The sequence below is a fragment of the Momordica charantia genome (genome assembly GCF_013281855.1).
Source record: "Momordica charantia cultivar OHB3-1 chromosome 3 unlocalized genomic scaffold, Mcharantia_2.0 BLBB01000003.1, whole genome shotgun sequence".
Lineage (NCBI taxonomy): Eukaryota > Viridiplantae > Streptophyta > Magnoliopsida > Cucurbitales > Cucurbitaceae > Momordica > Momordica charantia.
In genome coordinates, this window is record NW_028275161.1 from 12,759,413 (window position 1) to 12,776,663 (window position 17,251).

Below are 17,251 nucleotides of genomic sequence, written 5' to 3' on the forward strand. Positions count from 1 at the left end.
AAAGTAGGGCAGATTTCATTTTAATCCAATTTCCCAAGAAATTTGACGGAAAATGTACTGCAATATATTTTAAAATAAGGGGATCCTTTCAATTTTGGAGAAGATTGCGTATGCCGTGGAAGTTTATGTGATTTTGGTTCTTACAAATTTATACACAGAATATATAGAACTAAACAGTAGGGTATGGAAGTTGATTTTGGAAAGTAAAGCAAAATTCCTTTTCCATCTTTTAAAAAAGAATATTTTATTTTCAAAATCTATTAAAGAAGGTTTGTCAATTATTAGGGGTTTTATTGTAACTTTATGTACCCATCAGATTAGGGGTGCGAAAGAACTCCGAAAAATTGATCTGGTTGATCAAAATCGACCAAACCGATGTTGGTAGATCGGTTGATTTGACAAAAATATTGGTCGGAGTTGCTTTTATAACTCGTTGTCGGTTGGTTTGATCGATTTTTTTCTTCATTCATTATTCAATTTTATACTCTCTCCCCTCTTAGGTACTTTCTTTCTTTCTAACTTTTACAGCCAACCGGTATCTTCTTCTTCCAATCTCACTTTTGCATCTATATATTTTCCTCTCAAATCTCGAGTCTCTCGACTTCTTTCCCCTCACTCACACAGCTAGATGCCATAGTAAAGTCTCCTTTGTAATCTTCCATTCATTTTTGATTCTTTCTTTAATGCTCTTCAACATTTTTCTTCATTTTTTTAAGGAACAAAAAACGATTTAAACCGACCAAACGAACTGCAGCCGATTGGTTAGCGTAACAAAAGAAAGAGAAAAACCGACTCGATCACCCCAACACAATTTCTAATAGAAAATTTTTAAAATAAAAGTTAATAATAGACATTTATGTAATTATTTGGGTTCATTCTTGTGTATCCATTTCCAACCCTCGTAACTCCCTACAAACTCCAACGTGTGTGAAATAGAGCTTCCGTTTCTTCCCTTTTTGCTTTCTAACCGTACCTCTAGCACTGAATTTCACGACAAAAATCTTCACACAATGGCTATCCTTGGTATTTTCTACTTACAGAATTGCTACTATTACTATATAGCAAACCCTCTGAACCCAACCTGAATATATTGGATTGGGTTTGCAATTCAATTCAAACCTGACGGTTCCTATATATGGCCAACCGTTGGTCCTAAAACCCTTCCTAACCCAACTCATGAACACCCCTATGATGAGTATTAATCCGTAAAAAGAGCAAAATACCACCCTACCCCTCCCTTGCTCTAGATTGGTCACTTGAAGCAGGCCACCATAAAAGAAAGCCATTACGCACCGGCCTCTTATTTGTATACAGTTTCAAACTTATACAATCCAACCTTTTTTATGGGCGTGAGATGCCTCACAGGCTAAAGAGCTTATTTGACCGCTATAGTCATATCCAAGGCATACATTTTCGTATTGGCATCAAAAATAAAAGTGGCTGAATTTCTTTTATATACATTTCATGCTTTTGAGTTGCAACTAGCTGTCTTGACTCCTTAAAGTTGAGAAACTTCTTCGTAACACCATTAAATATTTGACATTAAAAAAATAATAATAATAATGAGAGAGAGTTCCTTAACTTGAGTCAAATTTTTTCCTTAAAATTACAAATCAATCAAAACCACCTCTAAAGAAGCTACTAATACCTCAACCAAATTGCACTTGCACCCAGTCAACTAATGATACATAAAATCGATCTAGAATCTACAACCTATCATTGCATGCCACGCAATTTCTTGAGAAGAAAGATTGTTAATCAAGGTGAGGCAACAAAAGGAGGTGAAAATATTCTCAAGATTTAATAAACTGCAATCATATTTATCTTGTGAACGCCTTAACAATTCAATCTAATAATACCTAACATATAAAAATGCAAAACTGCCAAATTCTTCAAATTTCCAGCAAAAAATACCTTTTTTGTTGCTTGGTTTGCCAAACTAAAAAAATCTTGACCACAGATCCATACTACAATCTCAAATGTCAGACATTCGTACAAGTTTACCGTAGAGGATCCGATCATCTCTTCCTGTATTGCTCTCCAACAATGCACTGTGAACAAGTTCCTGAAATGGGGGAATAAGCATTATCAAAATAAAGCTGGATGGCATTTAGTTGTTATTACTTACTATCCAATTGCTATTTTTCTACCCACCTTTACATCCCTGTGAGAAAGGAACTTCCCCATATTGTGGATTACCGTTCTCATATCTTCAACCTGATAGAGCAAAATGCTGCAAGTAAGTTTTCGATTCCATTGCTGGATAACAGCTTGATATGAGAATGTTCGATTCCTTTTTCCTTGCCATTTTTGTTTTTTTGGTACATGATACAACCACAGAAAACTTCCAAGGAAGAACTAGACTCACCCGAATATAACCGACTAAGTTTCGATCAAAGAACCTAAAAGCCTGTTCCAGAGAATCAAAATTAGCAAGAATGTAAATCAGCTCCTGGAGCCTAAATTATATTTTTATGAATTTGTAAGGTTTGTAAAGCACCTGGAGTAGCTCCTTGTCTACCACAGCCTCCTTTGGAGATGAAACTTCTTTCTTCTTCGTCTCCTCCTCTGCCAGTCTTTTATCAGACTCCGTCATTTTCTTGCTAAGACTTTCCTGGATCGATCCTTTGACTTCATCAGGTTGATTTGCTGCATCTTTTTCAGGTTCTACATTTGCCGCTGTCTTCCCCTCTTCATTTGGTTCAGTCTTAGCATCTTCTTCGTTGGTGTCAATTGTAGCACCCTCTTCATCTGCTTCAATCTATTACCAGAAGGAAAACATTACACCAATTTCAAAATATTATTTCCTGGCATAGAATGTTATAAAAATTTAATAAAACACACGCCAAATGTTTCTTAAAGTGGAAAGCACACCGAGGCAGTAGATCACTGGAGCTTATGCATGGGACCAAAAAAAAAAAAACTTTTAGTGAGGTGAGGCACACAATATATTAGACATCCAAAAGATTCAAATAAAGTAGAAGGGCACAAGCACACTTCGGCACTAGACCTGCACCCTTTCTGAGATTATCCCGTCTCAAATCTTAAACTTAAATCTTTAAGCAATAAATTTAATTTCACAAGCACACTTTTCCAAAAAAATTTTGTGATGAGGGGTGGGGTTGAGAAGAGAGAAGAGAGAAGAGAGATGCCTCTGAGTTATGATGAGAACTTGCGTCATCCAGTTCCTCGTACTCTTCGGGATCTTCTTCTGGGTCTTCTTCAAGCTCTTCACCACCGTTATCTGTTTCAGTTTCCATCTTTGTCTCATCAACATGATCAGCTGAGTTATTCCCCTCCACTGCTGATGCTCCAGCATCCACTTGAGACAGACTTAATGTTTCTGGCTCAGTAGATTTATCTTCACTAGGAATGTCAATAGTCTTTGGCCGCTTCGGTGATGATTTTTTACTGTCTTCCTTGAGCATTTCCTCCCGTTGCCGCTTCCGCTGATTTCTCTTTGACACGAACTTGACACGCAATTTCTATGACAGAATAATAGATAGAATAAATATATATGAGCTTAATTTCATCAGAACAACTTAACTGGCTTAAAAGCTGATACAACCTGAAGAAAAGTTAAAATACGACATCCCATCTGATACTGAAGCATTTCATACAGTGATTCAGCAAATAGTGAAAGCTGCAAAGAAGAAAGAACCATGTAAGCAGGCAATAAACCAGCAATATTGCTTTGGATGATTGGATCACAATAGTATGTAAGCTGTAGGACAACAAACTATTTATAGAGATCCATAACAGAGGAGTAGAGGACTATAGGAAGAGACGAAAATGAAAATCTAACTGGCTGGGAAAGAAGGGGTACCTCAAATGTTGATTCTTCAATGTCTTTGTCCGTATACTCCAAGAGCGAGTCCAGGGAGAGTGACAATGATCGAAACTGTAGGCAGCAGATTGCATAATTAGAGGTATAATTAAGATAATGTCGTTATAGAATGCACTATCAGACTATTCATGTAAATGAATGAGGTTAAAATCAGCCTACTTTGGAATCCTTGCTCCATTTTGTTTGTAGAATCAACCCAGGATGCCGTGGAGGTTCTTCAGACTTTCTCTTTTCTTTTATTTCTTTGTTTGACTTGCTTCTAGACTCGTCTTTACCCATTTTCTCTTTCTCATCTTCCCCCTCGGATTTTCTCTTTTCTTTTATTTCTTTGTTTGACTTGCTTCTAGACTCGTCTTTACCCATTTTCTCTTTCTCATCTTTTGATTGTTCACCATCTCTAGATTTTTCTCTCTTTTCATTATTGCTATCCTTCTCACCTTGTTTTTCAATCAAATTGGTCACAGTATTGATGTCATTGCCAGTTTCATTTTCATTCTTCAAATGCTCTTTCACAGCCTTATTCACAGAAGCACGCCGTTTCATAGTAGGTGATGTTGACTTCAATTTAGGAATCTTCTCTTCCTTTTTATCAGCATCTGTAGTGGACTTCTCCACATTATGTGTTTCATCATCTCCTGTAACCTTCTTCTCATCCCCATCACCATCTTCACCTTTCTTAGAAACTTCCTCACTAGATGCCACACCAGTAACCTTTCTTTTAGGGACCCTCTTGATTACTTTCTTTTTCACCGTTGTTTTCACAACATTATCCTGAACAACTGTTGCACTCATATCTGAATTATCCTTTTTAGGCTTATCCTCAGAGCAGTCCATTTCTTTCTGTCCTTCTGCAAGTATTTCTTTCTTTTCATTTTGAGCACTTTTGCCCACCCGTTTAATTACCTTTTTCCTTGTAAATGTCTTGACACCAGCAGTATCATTTGAAGGTTGATCCGAAGGTCCAGAAATGTCAGCATTCTTCTCTGCATCAACCTTCTCGTCCTGTTTGTCATTTTTCTTGCTGGCTGCATCACCAATCGTTTTGGCCTTTTGTTTGACAATCTTCTTGACAACCCTCTTTTTTCCAGACTTCACAGTGCCACTTTCTTTAGTGCCACTACCACCAGCAGCCTCCGCTTGATCAGATTTCTCAACATTCTGAGCTTCTTCACCTCTTTCATCCACATCTTTGCTTTCAAGTGTTGTGCTACTTACATTACCCCTTCCCTCAGATGTACTTCCTTTGTCGCTCTTCCCCTTTTTATCTATGTCCACTTGCCTGGTTGGCACAGAAGGCTGCTCTTTTTCTGAGTTATCAACACTTTTAGAATCCTTTGTGGATGTCATTTCTTTGACTAAGAATATAGATAGAAAAGAGATGTTAACATTTTGGTAGTAAAAATAGTAAAATCATTAGTATCTTTCAAGTAGCTAGTGCAACAAAAAGGTACCTTCCACGCCTTCCTTCTTCGTCTCCTTTGATACCTGAGATAATAAGCATTGTTATATTAGTGCAGAAATAAAAGAGAAATCTTGAGTCTTAAAATTTAAGATGAGAAAAAAATACTACAGGGTCGGCAAAGGCTTGGAAGGCAAATGCATAGTTTTAAAGGACAAAATAAAAAACGTGGCTCCACAGAAAACTTAAATTGAAAGGAAAAGAACCAGTCGCCCCCATGACCAAGGTTTTTTTAAATGCAATGCAGCATGGACTTAAACACAAGATGGAAAAAGTAAATAAATAAATAGCTTTTATTTGGAAAGGCGCACAATACCAAAAAACAAATTATATATCAAAAGGAAAATGTGCAGAATTGTTGGGCTGAGGGAAGTTATTGACATATCACTTTGGTTAAACTTCTCTATGACAATTATATCGAAGGTTTTTTTAGGCTACATCATCTTTACAGTCAGTGTATTCCTAATCTAGGTGAGGATAGAATATTTGCAATACTGCCAGACCTACAAATTGTAATTCCTACACAACTGTTATTGAATAGGAACTCCATCCTTGATCAATATGTTCAAGAAGTTATTAGAAAGCAGTAGAGTCTCAAAGAAGTGGAATTCTCCCTCTCATGCTTCTCTATGAAAAATTCTGTTGTTTGTTTTCAATCAAATGCTCCAATAATTGACCTAAGAGTTTTGACCCACAAAATCTTTGCTTTCCATTTTTTTCGATGAAAAACCATACTTTCATGGAGAAAAAGGAAAGATATACAAAAGGCATACAAAAACCTGCCAAGATCAAAGGGAGCCAATACAGAAAACCTAACTAAAATAAAGCGATTCAACATCAAGAATAATAAACAGAAACTACAGAACTCTTTCATCATGGACACCCAATAACTACAAAATCTTCGCTTTCCATTTAAAAGAATGACTGCATAATAACTGCACCGAACTTTAAGCCTGTTTAGGTTGATTTCCTATCTCCACCTTGATCAATGAAACTATGAAATTCGTGCTCCTAATCGACACATTGATAAGAATAAGACTAGGGTCGTATTTAGGAGATTATTTAGAAGTATCAGCATCGAGGAAAGTTCTTACTGAGTGCCTTGACCCATAAAAGGGTACCTAGCGCCTAAAAACCTTTTAAATCTATGCCCATAAATTAACATATTCTGATTCCTATCCCAAATAAATAAATCAACATATTCAAAAGTTATTACGTTAGAACACTTCAAGAACCATGATTACATATGATCAATCACAGCTCACAGACCATTTTTTTTAAGATAAGAAAAATTCTTCATTTCATAAAAACAAAAGGTAACAGCCTAAGTGCTGGGGTAGAGAGAACCCCACCCATGAAACTAGACAATCTCTTTCCAATTGTTAATGACCATGGAAAGGTCGTAGTTACAAAAGAATTTCCTATAATTGATGCACCACCACAGCTCACAGACCATACTAACAGGAAATTATAGTTATCTGTTGGAATAGCCACCCAGCTTTATATTCAGTAAATTATGTACATAGGAAATTTATTATTCAATGACACAATGATACAACCTATAGTACAACCAATAGAATATATCCTATTCAAGTAAGGTCATAACATTAATGCGTGTATGGCAATCTCTTGGACCTATCATAAGTTCATCTCAATTACGCCAGAACGGCTGGAATATCTTCCTTTATCTTTTTGAATTTTGTTCAGTACACTGCATCCAGTATATTATAGACATATGTAGGAATGCATAACATATACACTCAGTGTATGACTCATCCACTAACTATCATAAGTTGACCTCAGTCATTCTACACATCAAAATATGATCCAATCCAAGTTGCATGGCACAAAGCAGAGCATTCAAAAAGGATTTTTCATTGACAGGTAACAGACATGAGTTCTTCAAATAAAAGGAAGAAAAGTAATAGTATGCCTCAATATTGACGACTCAAAACAATAAAATGACAAACCTCCTTTTTCAGTGCCATGTGGCGCTCTCTCTCGGAGACGGTCTTTTTATGTGCAAGCCATTGTTCCTTCCATGCATTTAGTGAAGGGAGACAATCAGATAAATCTGGAACAAATAGTACAGAGACTTCTTTATGGCTGAATACCCCATCCTTGCCATATCTATCATAATGTATCTGATAGAGACAAATATCTCCGAGTGTTAGCTCTTTAAATACAAAAAATAAAGGAGCTAGATATGCAGTGCAGTATAAGGATAACAGACACAATCAGGTTTAACAGTATTTGTACATATCTACCTCTAAGAAACGATTCCAGTGTTGGCAGTTTTGCAAGTTGAGATGTGTAACATCCTTTGCATATCTAGATATAAATACAAGGCATGAGTAAGACAAAACAATCCTCTTCCTTGCATATAAATACAAGTAGCACATGGCACAAACCTAAGGGCTGTTTGAACTAAAGCAGCATCATCAACTGAAGGATCACCACCATCAGACGATTGCCATGAACCACCAATTGCCATGAAACTACGATCTTTCTTAAGAATTGCAAACCTAAGGATGTTGCAGAAGTGGGGTATGCGGTCATCCGAGCTTTTCTCAGATGATAATTCCTCGAGAGAATTTTTACTGATACCACTCATCAAAATAATCTGAATCATGAGACAAAATTAAATACATGAGCAACAGGCACTGAACTGTGTTTTTTTACCTTTAAATTCAAAACAAAAGGGAGAAAAGAAATTAAAATAAATAAAAAGATGCATCACTATGATAAAACCATGCACCTATGTATCGATTGACAGAGACAGACAATGGTTTTTTTTTTTTATATGAAGAAAAATGAATAAAAACTACAAAAAGATGGCATACAAACAAACAGCCCAGCAACAGGAAACCCATAAAGAAACGGGCTCCAATCCAAAAGAATAACTCCTAACTGATAATTACAAAAAGCCTTAGTGACTGATCCCCATAGAGAAGTGTCAAATCTAATAAGATCCCACACATAATCCACAGATAATGGTTTATTTTCCTCCGACTATAAAGTAGTAAATGTACAATGACCGGTCATATTTTGACAACTAATGCATGTATCTATTATAATTTAGGTGATTAACTAGACAGTGGTCAAATCTTCAATGGTAAGCAGAGTTTTCAAAATCCACTCCACAAAACGGCATTCCTCCTCCATTCAGAAAACAAAGAACAGCAAGCATATATCCAAGGAAAACATTTCCATATACTTCCTTGGGCTATCTTCAATGTAATTTTTTCAGGGAAATAAATTTGTATTCACATAACTAGTCATTGTCAAAACCCAAAATTTTATGGGAGACGTTACAAAAAGGAAAAGATCATTAAAGAAGGTATAAACTGACCAGTGGATTATACTTCCCTGATTAACACTCAGAAAATTAGAGTACAAGAAAGTTTTCAAAAGGCACATTTCATGAGAAACAGAGTGATTGCAGTAAACATCAGAAGCATGTTACAAGCAATCTACCTTCGCATTCCATACTATATTCACATGATCTGATTTCATAGATTCTCTAGCCTTATGCTCGTCGGAAAGCTCTTTTGAGCCAGCTACACTCCCTTCGTCAATAAAATCATGCTCAAAACTGTAGCAACAAAAAGGCATTAGATTGCCATTACACCTTTAAGAAACAATAAATCACTCAAAAACTCCAGATCATAAATCTAAACTACAAGTAATATGTATGCAAAGAAAAATAGATGCTCAAGGTACATATTGTTTCTTATCAAAAGAAATTTCAAATAGAAATTTGCCAACATGAGCATATAGCTAAGTGGTAATTGGCATATACTCCTTCCCTCGAGGTTGGAAGTTCGATCTCCCATATCTCCAAATTTTTGTACTCATAAAGAAAAAAAAAAGTTTCAAATAGAAATTTAGGTTCTCAAATAGTATCTTAAAAACAGTAGAATAGGTTGAACTTTTTGTTTTCATCATGCGACCTCTTCTTTAATACGTTTGCTTATGGTTTTTTCATAAAACCCAGAAACTCCATCAAAGTGGCAGAACCCGCATTAAGAGAAAAATAAAGTGTAGCTTGTGATTGATGCAAAACAAGCATGGACATGTACATGCACGAAATGGGCAGAAATAAAATGCTCAACCCAAATGGGTATATTTACAATCCCCAACCCTCAACACTGACAGAAGGAGGGAAAACAAAATGTGCATAACCTCATTTACAATGCACTTCCCAGGAACCTACAAGAAAATTTTCAAAATTACATGAATGACAAGTGAAAGATAAATACCTGACAGGAGTATGAATGGAAAGATTGAGTTTCTCCTTTGGCCAATTCACAATAACCTAGATAAATTGAAAATATCAGGATTCAGGTCCAAAGATCTACTATCAATCTATAAATGAAATTTCCTAGAACACATACAACGCAATGTATGCACCTTTGAAAATTCTGGGGAAACAAAGAGCCGAGGATATCGGTTTTCCAACGACAAATAATCCCGTTGTACGTCAACTAAACTGTGTGGGTACACCTGCAAGTGATAAAAGTTGATACCCACAATTGGAGGGAGGAGGGGGGAATTACATAAATTAATCATTGGTTGCAACACAAAAAATAATCATACAGAAGCAAGTAAACAGCTACAGAGAACAGATAAACAAGGATTCCTATGGGGTATAAAAAAAATCGATTCCATGAGTTTATCACAATCCTTATATGTTCTTAACACAACTATTATACATACAAGAAAAATTAACCATCATCCAAGTCAAATTAAAACCAAAAAGAGATTTTACTCCAAATTTTAGATGAAGATTGAAAATACAAAATAGATCAGAAAAAAAAATCCCAAATATATTCTAGGAGCTCAGAAGATATGCCACGCTGCTCCCAGAAACAATGTTATAATATCACAATTGCAAAAAGAACTATATATTTTAAGCGCTTGCTCCAGAAGAACGGAAAGTCAAGGAAGGCAATGAACAAATGGGATCCAAATGGAACAAATGAAGATAATGAAAACACTTCATGGTAGTTATCACAATTGCAAAAAAAATATGTATCAAGGAACGTGTTCCAGAAGAGTGGGAAAGTCAAGGCAATGATCAAATAGAATCCAGGTGGAGCAAATGCAGGACCGAACAAGAAAACTAATGCAGGACAAAAAGAAACTTATGGAACTGAAGAAACCCAGAGTCAAGTGTAAGGATATAGAGTAAGTTGTGAGGATATAGAGTAAAGTGTAAGCATGTAGGGGAGGGAGGAGAAGAAATTGGGCTTATGGCAACCCTTGTTTGAGCCAAGGAAGATAAGGAACAAGTGGAATCCAGGTGGAACCAATGAAAAATAGGGGAAAAACAGCCATCAAGAACTAGCTCAACAGTTAAGGTATATACTCCTACCCTTGAGGTCAAGGGTTCAAAACCCCACCCCCACATTTGATGTAATCAAATTTCAGGAAAAGTTGAGATTCAACACTAAAAGAGCCAAGAAGCAATGGAGGGAATGAAAGAAAAAAAATATGGAGCAAGCAAATTAAATCCTATAAAGTCGAACCCCTAAATTGCACACTCGAATAGGTAGGAACCAGATATTTAATCGGATATATCTCGTCAAAATCATTGAATGACCGAGCTATCTTTTTACCTTGCAGACATATTCTCTCCTTTTTTCTTTAACGGGTGAATGATGCCTTCAGTATTAAAGAACACCGAGTTAGTTATAATGGACCAATAAAGATTCTACATGGGGAACTAGAGGAGGGTCAAAAATAAACATCAAGATCCACCTATGCAAAGCTTCAAAATGTGGAGAATCTCGGCGAAATGATCTTCCCTCCTTTGTAAGAGAGGAACCACGTCGGTCCTTAGAAACTCTTGGTGGAGTTCGCTCACGCCTAATTTCAAGCCCACGTTTGAATTCTCTATCTCGTTCTTTCTGCCTTTCCAAGAGGCGCTCCCTTTCCCGTTCTCTTTCTCGTTCTCTTTCTCGTTCTCTTTCGCGTTCAAGTTCTCGTCGTTCTCGTTCACGTTCACGTTCCCGTTCGCGTTCCCGTTCACGTGCCTTCTCCCTTTCTCTTTCTTTCTCTCTCATGCGAAAACGCTCCCTCCGACGCTCCTCCTCTCGAAGTTCAAATTCCCGAAGATAACCAGCTCTATCATCTTTATGTTCATCAATCCTTGGATGGCTACTATGTGTCAACATACTACCTGAATAATCTGACTCAAGAGAAGTGCCATGAAGCCCTTTCCCTGCAGCGTAGTCTCTGCCTGGTGGCAAGCTCACTCCATAACCTGGATTTGATGAACTCTGGGAGTAGATAAGTTCATCCACATTTCTCCGTGGAGCGGCCCCTAAAATTGATGTAGAATGTTGCCCACTATATGAAGAATTAAGCACCGACACATTGCGAGGATCAGCATCTACTCTTACTCCATAAGAGAGAAGCTCTTGGGTGGAATGACGACTAGCAGCAGCTTTTGTTGCAAGGTAATCATTTTGTCTGCCAGAAATGTCTCGCTCCTTAGCGTCATAAGAAACAAACAATCATCTTATTCGTTCTATATACTAACAACAATAAAAGCAAAAAGAAAATCTAGAAAATTTAGTTGTTATATTGTTTTGACTATTGGAAGAGTCGTATGATCACAAACAAACTTCCAATTTCCATTAAAAAAAATTACAACCCAACTTTCACTTAGTTCAACATAAAATTGTGCTAACCAAAATATTGTACCTTGAGCTCCCATCGAGGGCATCTGATTGCAGAGATTGAGCTTTTAGCAACTGCTCTTGCCGAAGCAAGGACATCTGATCAACACGGTCATACGAGTCGGGCTATTGGAGCACAATGGCGAGAATACCATCAAGGGCACATGCATAAACAAAGCAGTCAAATCTCATTATTTTCGGGAAAGAAATACTTGAGAAAGAAACAGATATGCCCAAGGAAAATTCTAATAGAAACCATACATGACGTTGATGCCCAAAACCAACTGACTCCGAAAATCGTCCAGCTGCATCAGTTTTCAAATCCCTCCCCAAATAGGCACTCTGACGCTCACTATATTGCCGCCTTTCAAGAGTAGGATATTCAGTAACCTTTTCAGTGAACAACTGATCAGTTCTATGACCATAGCCATGATTTGAAGATGACATATAGTCACTTGACAGATACTTGGGGGAATCGGGGATGGCTGAGGCATAGCCTCCCCGACCTTCCAAAGCTGATGGAACACCACTCCCTTTGGCAGTCAGTTGAGGACCCTATATTTAGCAAAATAGGTCAATAATTTAATATCAATGTTGGATAAAAATGAGATCTCAATTATTTATCTACCATAATTTACCACTTATAATACCAAAGGATGGCCCACAAGGCTGCATCCCAACAAATTTTTGATCAGGTAAGAAACTGATGATACTAATTGAAATGATAATATACTTAGGATGCAAGAATCTTCTGATGCAAAATGTATTATGAAATTCCAATTTTCAAACAATGTTGTAAAGCTAAAGAAAACACTAATTCATAACTCATAGATACAACAAATTACCTATATCAAAAGAAAATTTGATGTCCTCAAAACTCATTTGAAATGTCCTTTGATTATGATACAACCAAACCACCAAAAAAAGGTGAAGCACAAACCAATATTCATGCTTCTAGTTAGAGGTTCTCCACCCAAATAGGCAAATTCATAAGCCTTCAGTTATACAAATCAAATCAAGCTCATCAAGAAGTAACCACAAACATGATTTGGATCGGCAGATTTGGCATTTGTGTTAAACATGATTGCACAATAGCCAATAATGATTCCATCTTCCAAAAAGATATGTTCTAATTCTCCTAACTATCTCCCTCCTGTAGGTAAAGAAGGAAATAAAGATCCGCAAAGCTTCCTCTTAAACCAAAACAACTAGAATACAAATTTGGATTTAAATTGTCAATTTATCATATTCAAGTGGTGACTAAAGAGCTAGAGAAAATACCAGAATAATAAAAATTGATCAAAAACCTACTTTGAGGAAGTATATTCCTAACATCCTACTTTGTATGCATCTTTCAGTTTTTCTCTCGGGTTGTGAACAATAAGGGCATAACTTTCTACTTTCCACGAATAAATGTTGAGTTTCAGAAAAAGTAAATCAGCCGATATGTGGGGGGAACTCACTACCCTAAAAGACGTGTGCAAAATAACATAAGAGTCCCAAGGAAAGTCTGCATAGATGGACGAGAACCTGACCTGTGGTTTGCTACTTAAAGAAGCTGAGGTGTACACAGAACTATATTGCCCTCCATAATGAGTGGTGCTTGATGGATGAGACCTATATGCAGTAGTATCAGCTTCTTGTGAAGCTCCCAGCATTGAAGAGTGCCTAGATGCCATGGGGTGTTGTTGAGAGTCGGGTCCGCCAACCGAATTTCCAGGGTAGACACTTCCCAACTATAAAAGCACCAGAAATTATCATAATATGACAACAATAATGAAAGTGGTGAAAGAACTCTACAAACCCAACAAAATAACCAAACAGTCATCTCCTATGCTCATACTTCCTTATCCCTAAACATCCTTTCAAGCAGCCACAAAACTAATGATTGCTGAAATTAAACCAAAGAAATAAAATTCCTTATTTAAAAAAACTCGTATCGAGTACAGAAAAATAGAAAAGGGATAAAGATTATTGAGGCAAAAGCATTTGCTAAAACCCAGATCAAAACAGGTTTTCAAGCGCAAGAGGCTTTTTTAAAAAATTCTAACCACGACGATTGGATGCCAAATCAAACGATAAAATGGAGAGCGTACCAAAACGTCAAAAATCAACGATTGGGTGGGAAATAAAATGTCAAAATAACGATTAAGGTTCCAGAGACACGCAGAAATAGAATATGAAGTGGAAAGAGTACATTTTGGCCATATCCAGTCTGCGCAGCGTATGACTGCTGTCCGTAGTTACCACTGCCTCTAGACGAATACATATTCTTTCACATTCAACAAGAACAGAAGAACCCTGCGGCGAAACCCATGAAACTATGAATTAGAAATTTCTCAGAAGGATCAAGCCATCAACATACCGTAATTGACAGCTCCATACACATGAAAAAACAGAGAGATAAAATTGAAAAAGTGGCATCAAGATTACGAAACGGAGAAACAAAAATTGAAGACGAATTGGTTCTTACCAGTTACAGGAGAGATTGGGCACTGGAATCCAAGAAAATGAAGCCCGTCGATAGGGTTGCGAGAGAGAGTTTAATAAGAAACCCTAGTGTAGAAATTGACTGAGAAGTTCCAAGTTTAGAAATTTTGCATTTGCCAGTAAAATAGACCAGGTTATGTAGCGGTTCCACGTGGAATCTATAATTTTCTTCTTCTTTTTTTTTTTAACAAAAGTTTTGGGCTATTTCTTTTTTTCTTTCGTTCTCAACATTTATAACGGTCTAGTGTATTTTATTTTTCGACTCTATACTTTATTTTCTTTCTTTCTTTTTTTAATACCAAAATTACTTTTGGTCTTTAGAATTTACCAAAATTTGTATCAATCTTCAATAATAAAAGAAAGTCGATATGAAGAATAGTTCAACGGTAATTGACATATCTCCAACCAAGAAGTTGTTGTTGGGTAACTATACGTTGTACATATAAAATGTGTAATACTAACAAACAGATTACAACGTAATTGACTACAAACAATACAATTTCTGACAACTTGATAAATATAGTCGAGGCACGCTTCAATATCACTGACCTGAAGATAATTATTCCCTCTACACAAGTTGCTAACATACCACAGCGGTGTCTCAGTAGGATACAACAACTAACTCCGATAGAAAAACTTCGAACTACTCTGAACTAGCAGAATTCTTAGATATTTGCTCTCAACAGAGACAATAACAAACTCAAAATAAGATAAATTCTTATGAGAGGAGGAGAACTCAAATGATAAATACTTTGATATCTCAAATGAAGAAAACCAACCACTATATATAATTGCCCAAATATGTAACCACTCACACAAAAATTAAACACATATATAACATTAATACGTACATGTAAAAAACTTCACATTTAAGAAATAACTTAAGATTAACATAGATGTAACTTCAACGCATAAAGTTACAATGTGTAACTTTAACACAAAATTATACAAAACCAATCAAGAATAATATTTTCAACGTAGATGTGAATAATCTATCTATAATCTATAATATATAATCTATAATTCTATAATCTATATAAAAGCCACTATTAAGAGAAACTTTGTGTTCCATTTTTACCCTCTCATTTTAACTCTCTTCACTGTTTTTTGATTGTAATTGCGTAATTTAAATACAAATTTTCTCTCTCTCCATTTCTCTCTTCTCTCCCTAACGATCACACCCCTCTAAATTCCCATCTCCCTTCATTTATGTCATAATACATTTTAGTGTTTCATCTTCCTATTTCAATTTTGCCATATACTATGAATCAAGACTATAATTAGATCATAAATGCTCCATTATCTTTATTCCATTTAACTTCTAAAAACTCTTTCATCTTCTTCATCTTTTCGAGAGATATATATATACATAGTGGGTGAGATAAATACCAAATGCAAAGGGGAGAGCACTAAAAAACTTGCGAGAAAGTGAGATTTTCATTCTCACCATACTTAACCAAAGGGCATAGTAGAAGTCGTTATAGGGAAGACAGAGGGCATAACAGTTGTAGTCGAGGTGGCAAAATGTTATTTCTAAATTAGAGAGGGAACTGTAGTGGCGAGCCAGAAGGAGAAAGCTGTTGAGACAGTAGCAGCACTGGATAGAAGAAGACGACATATAGTGAAAGGCGATACACGCGTGAAGGGAGAGGAGAGAAAAATAGGTTTCTATAATTTGTGCATTTATGTTTAGAAATACAAAATCCTTGTAGTCGGGCTTTGTTATTAGCTGAAGTTTATGATTGAGCTACATATGATAATATTGGGTCGGTATAGGTAAAAATAGGTGAGAACTATAGTAGGTAATTATTAAGTAATTTTTCCACTTCTAATTTAGAAATAAAGTCCAATAAATAATGTATTGTATTATATAAAACAATTATTAATTTCATTAACATATTTAAATTCAGTTTCAATTTTGTTGAATGATTAATTATCCTTTATTTTTAAATTATAATTACAAAAAAAAATCGTAAGTAAATAATATATTGTGATATTTTTTTATGATAAATGAAGAATTGTAATTAATCCTGATAAAATATTTTTATAAAAATCATGATAAAATATAATACGTAGTTCAGCATTCATGCAACATGATATGTGTTGATTTAAATTCCAATAAAAAAATATTCATATGAAAAAAAGAATTATCTAAAATATTCACATAAATAAATAATTAGGAATCGTAAAAAGTACCATAAATAAATGAACAGAAAATTGTTTAAATCAATATTTTGTATTAATTAAAATTAATATAATATAATACGAATACCCAAAATAGTCATATAATAATAATAAAATGCTGAAACCAACATTTTCAATTTTATAAAATTAGGTTACGTTATAATTTATCACTTTTTTTAATTAATTTTTTTGTACTTAAAAATAAAACTTTCGAGTTCCACGTGCATCGCACGTGTTTCTTACTAGTTTTCTTAAATTCCATTTTTTCTCGCACCTTAAAATCCTACGGTTGGGAGTTCGATCCCCCACCCCCACATGTTAGTACTAAAAGGGATTCAACGTCCCTGCAAGTCCTAATCGGTCGAATTGGTTGTCTGTCCTCTGTTGGTCGAGCCTTTGCATTTTAGCTAAGCTTCTGAGTCTAGACTTTTCCATCATTTAATTATACTAGTTAATATCGCGTGCATTTCACGCGGTTATAAACATTTTAATATAATATTTCTAACAATTTAACATGTAGAATAACAAAAACTTTTAAATGCACTAATATTTTGTTTCAAATAAAATATATTTAATATAATATTT

The 17,251-nt window shown here is 35.6% G+C and overlaps 1 protein-coding gene across 1 annotated transcript; it reads right to left on the minus strand.

Annotated features, from left to right (window-relative positions):
- Positions 1 to 1,777: 1,777 nt before the first annotated feature.
- On the minus strand, positions 1,778 to 14,618 carry EMB1579 (ATP/GTP-binding protein family). Its single transcript, XM_022301010.2, has 22 exons — positions 14,466 to 14,618; positions 14,190 to 14,293; positions 13,528 to 13,728; positions 12,254 to 12,547; positions 12,018 to 12,118; positions 11,070 to 11,783; positions 10,928 to 10,973; positions 9,720 to 9,812; positions 9,569 to 9,624; positions 8,784 to 8,901; positions 7,718 to 7,929; positions 7,574 to 7,637; positions 7,277 to 7,450; positions 5,299 to 5,332; positions 4,007 to 5,202; positions 3,827 to 3,901; positions 3,569 to 3,643; positions 3,153 to 3,485; positions 2,501 to 2,761; positions 2,369 to 2,410; positions 2,155 to 2,217; positions 1,778 to 2,065 (listed from the first exon to the last, which is right to left on the minus strand). The coding sequence occupies exons 2-22, from the start codon at positions 14,259 to 14,261 to the stop codon at positions 1,976 to 1,978; spliced, it is 4,314 nt and encodes a 1,437-aa protein (XP_022156702.2). The 5' UTR covers positions 14,262 to 14,293; positions 14,466 to 14,618; the 3' UTR covers positions 1,778 to 1,975.
- Between the last annotated feature and the right edge of the window lie 2,633 nt (positions 14,619 to 17,251).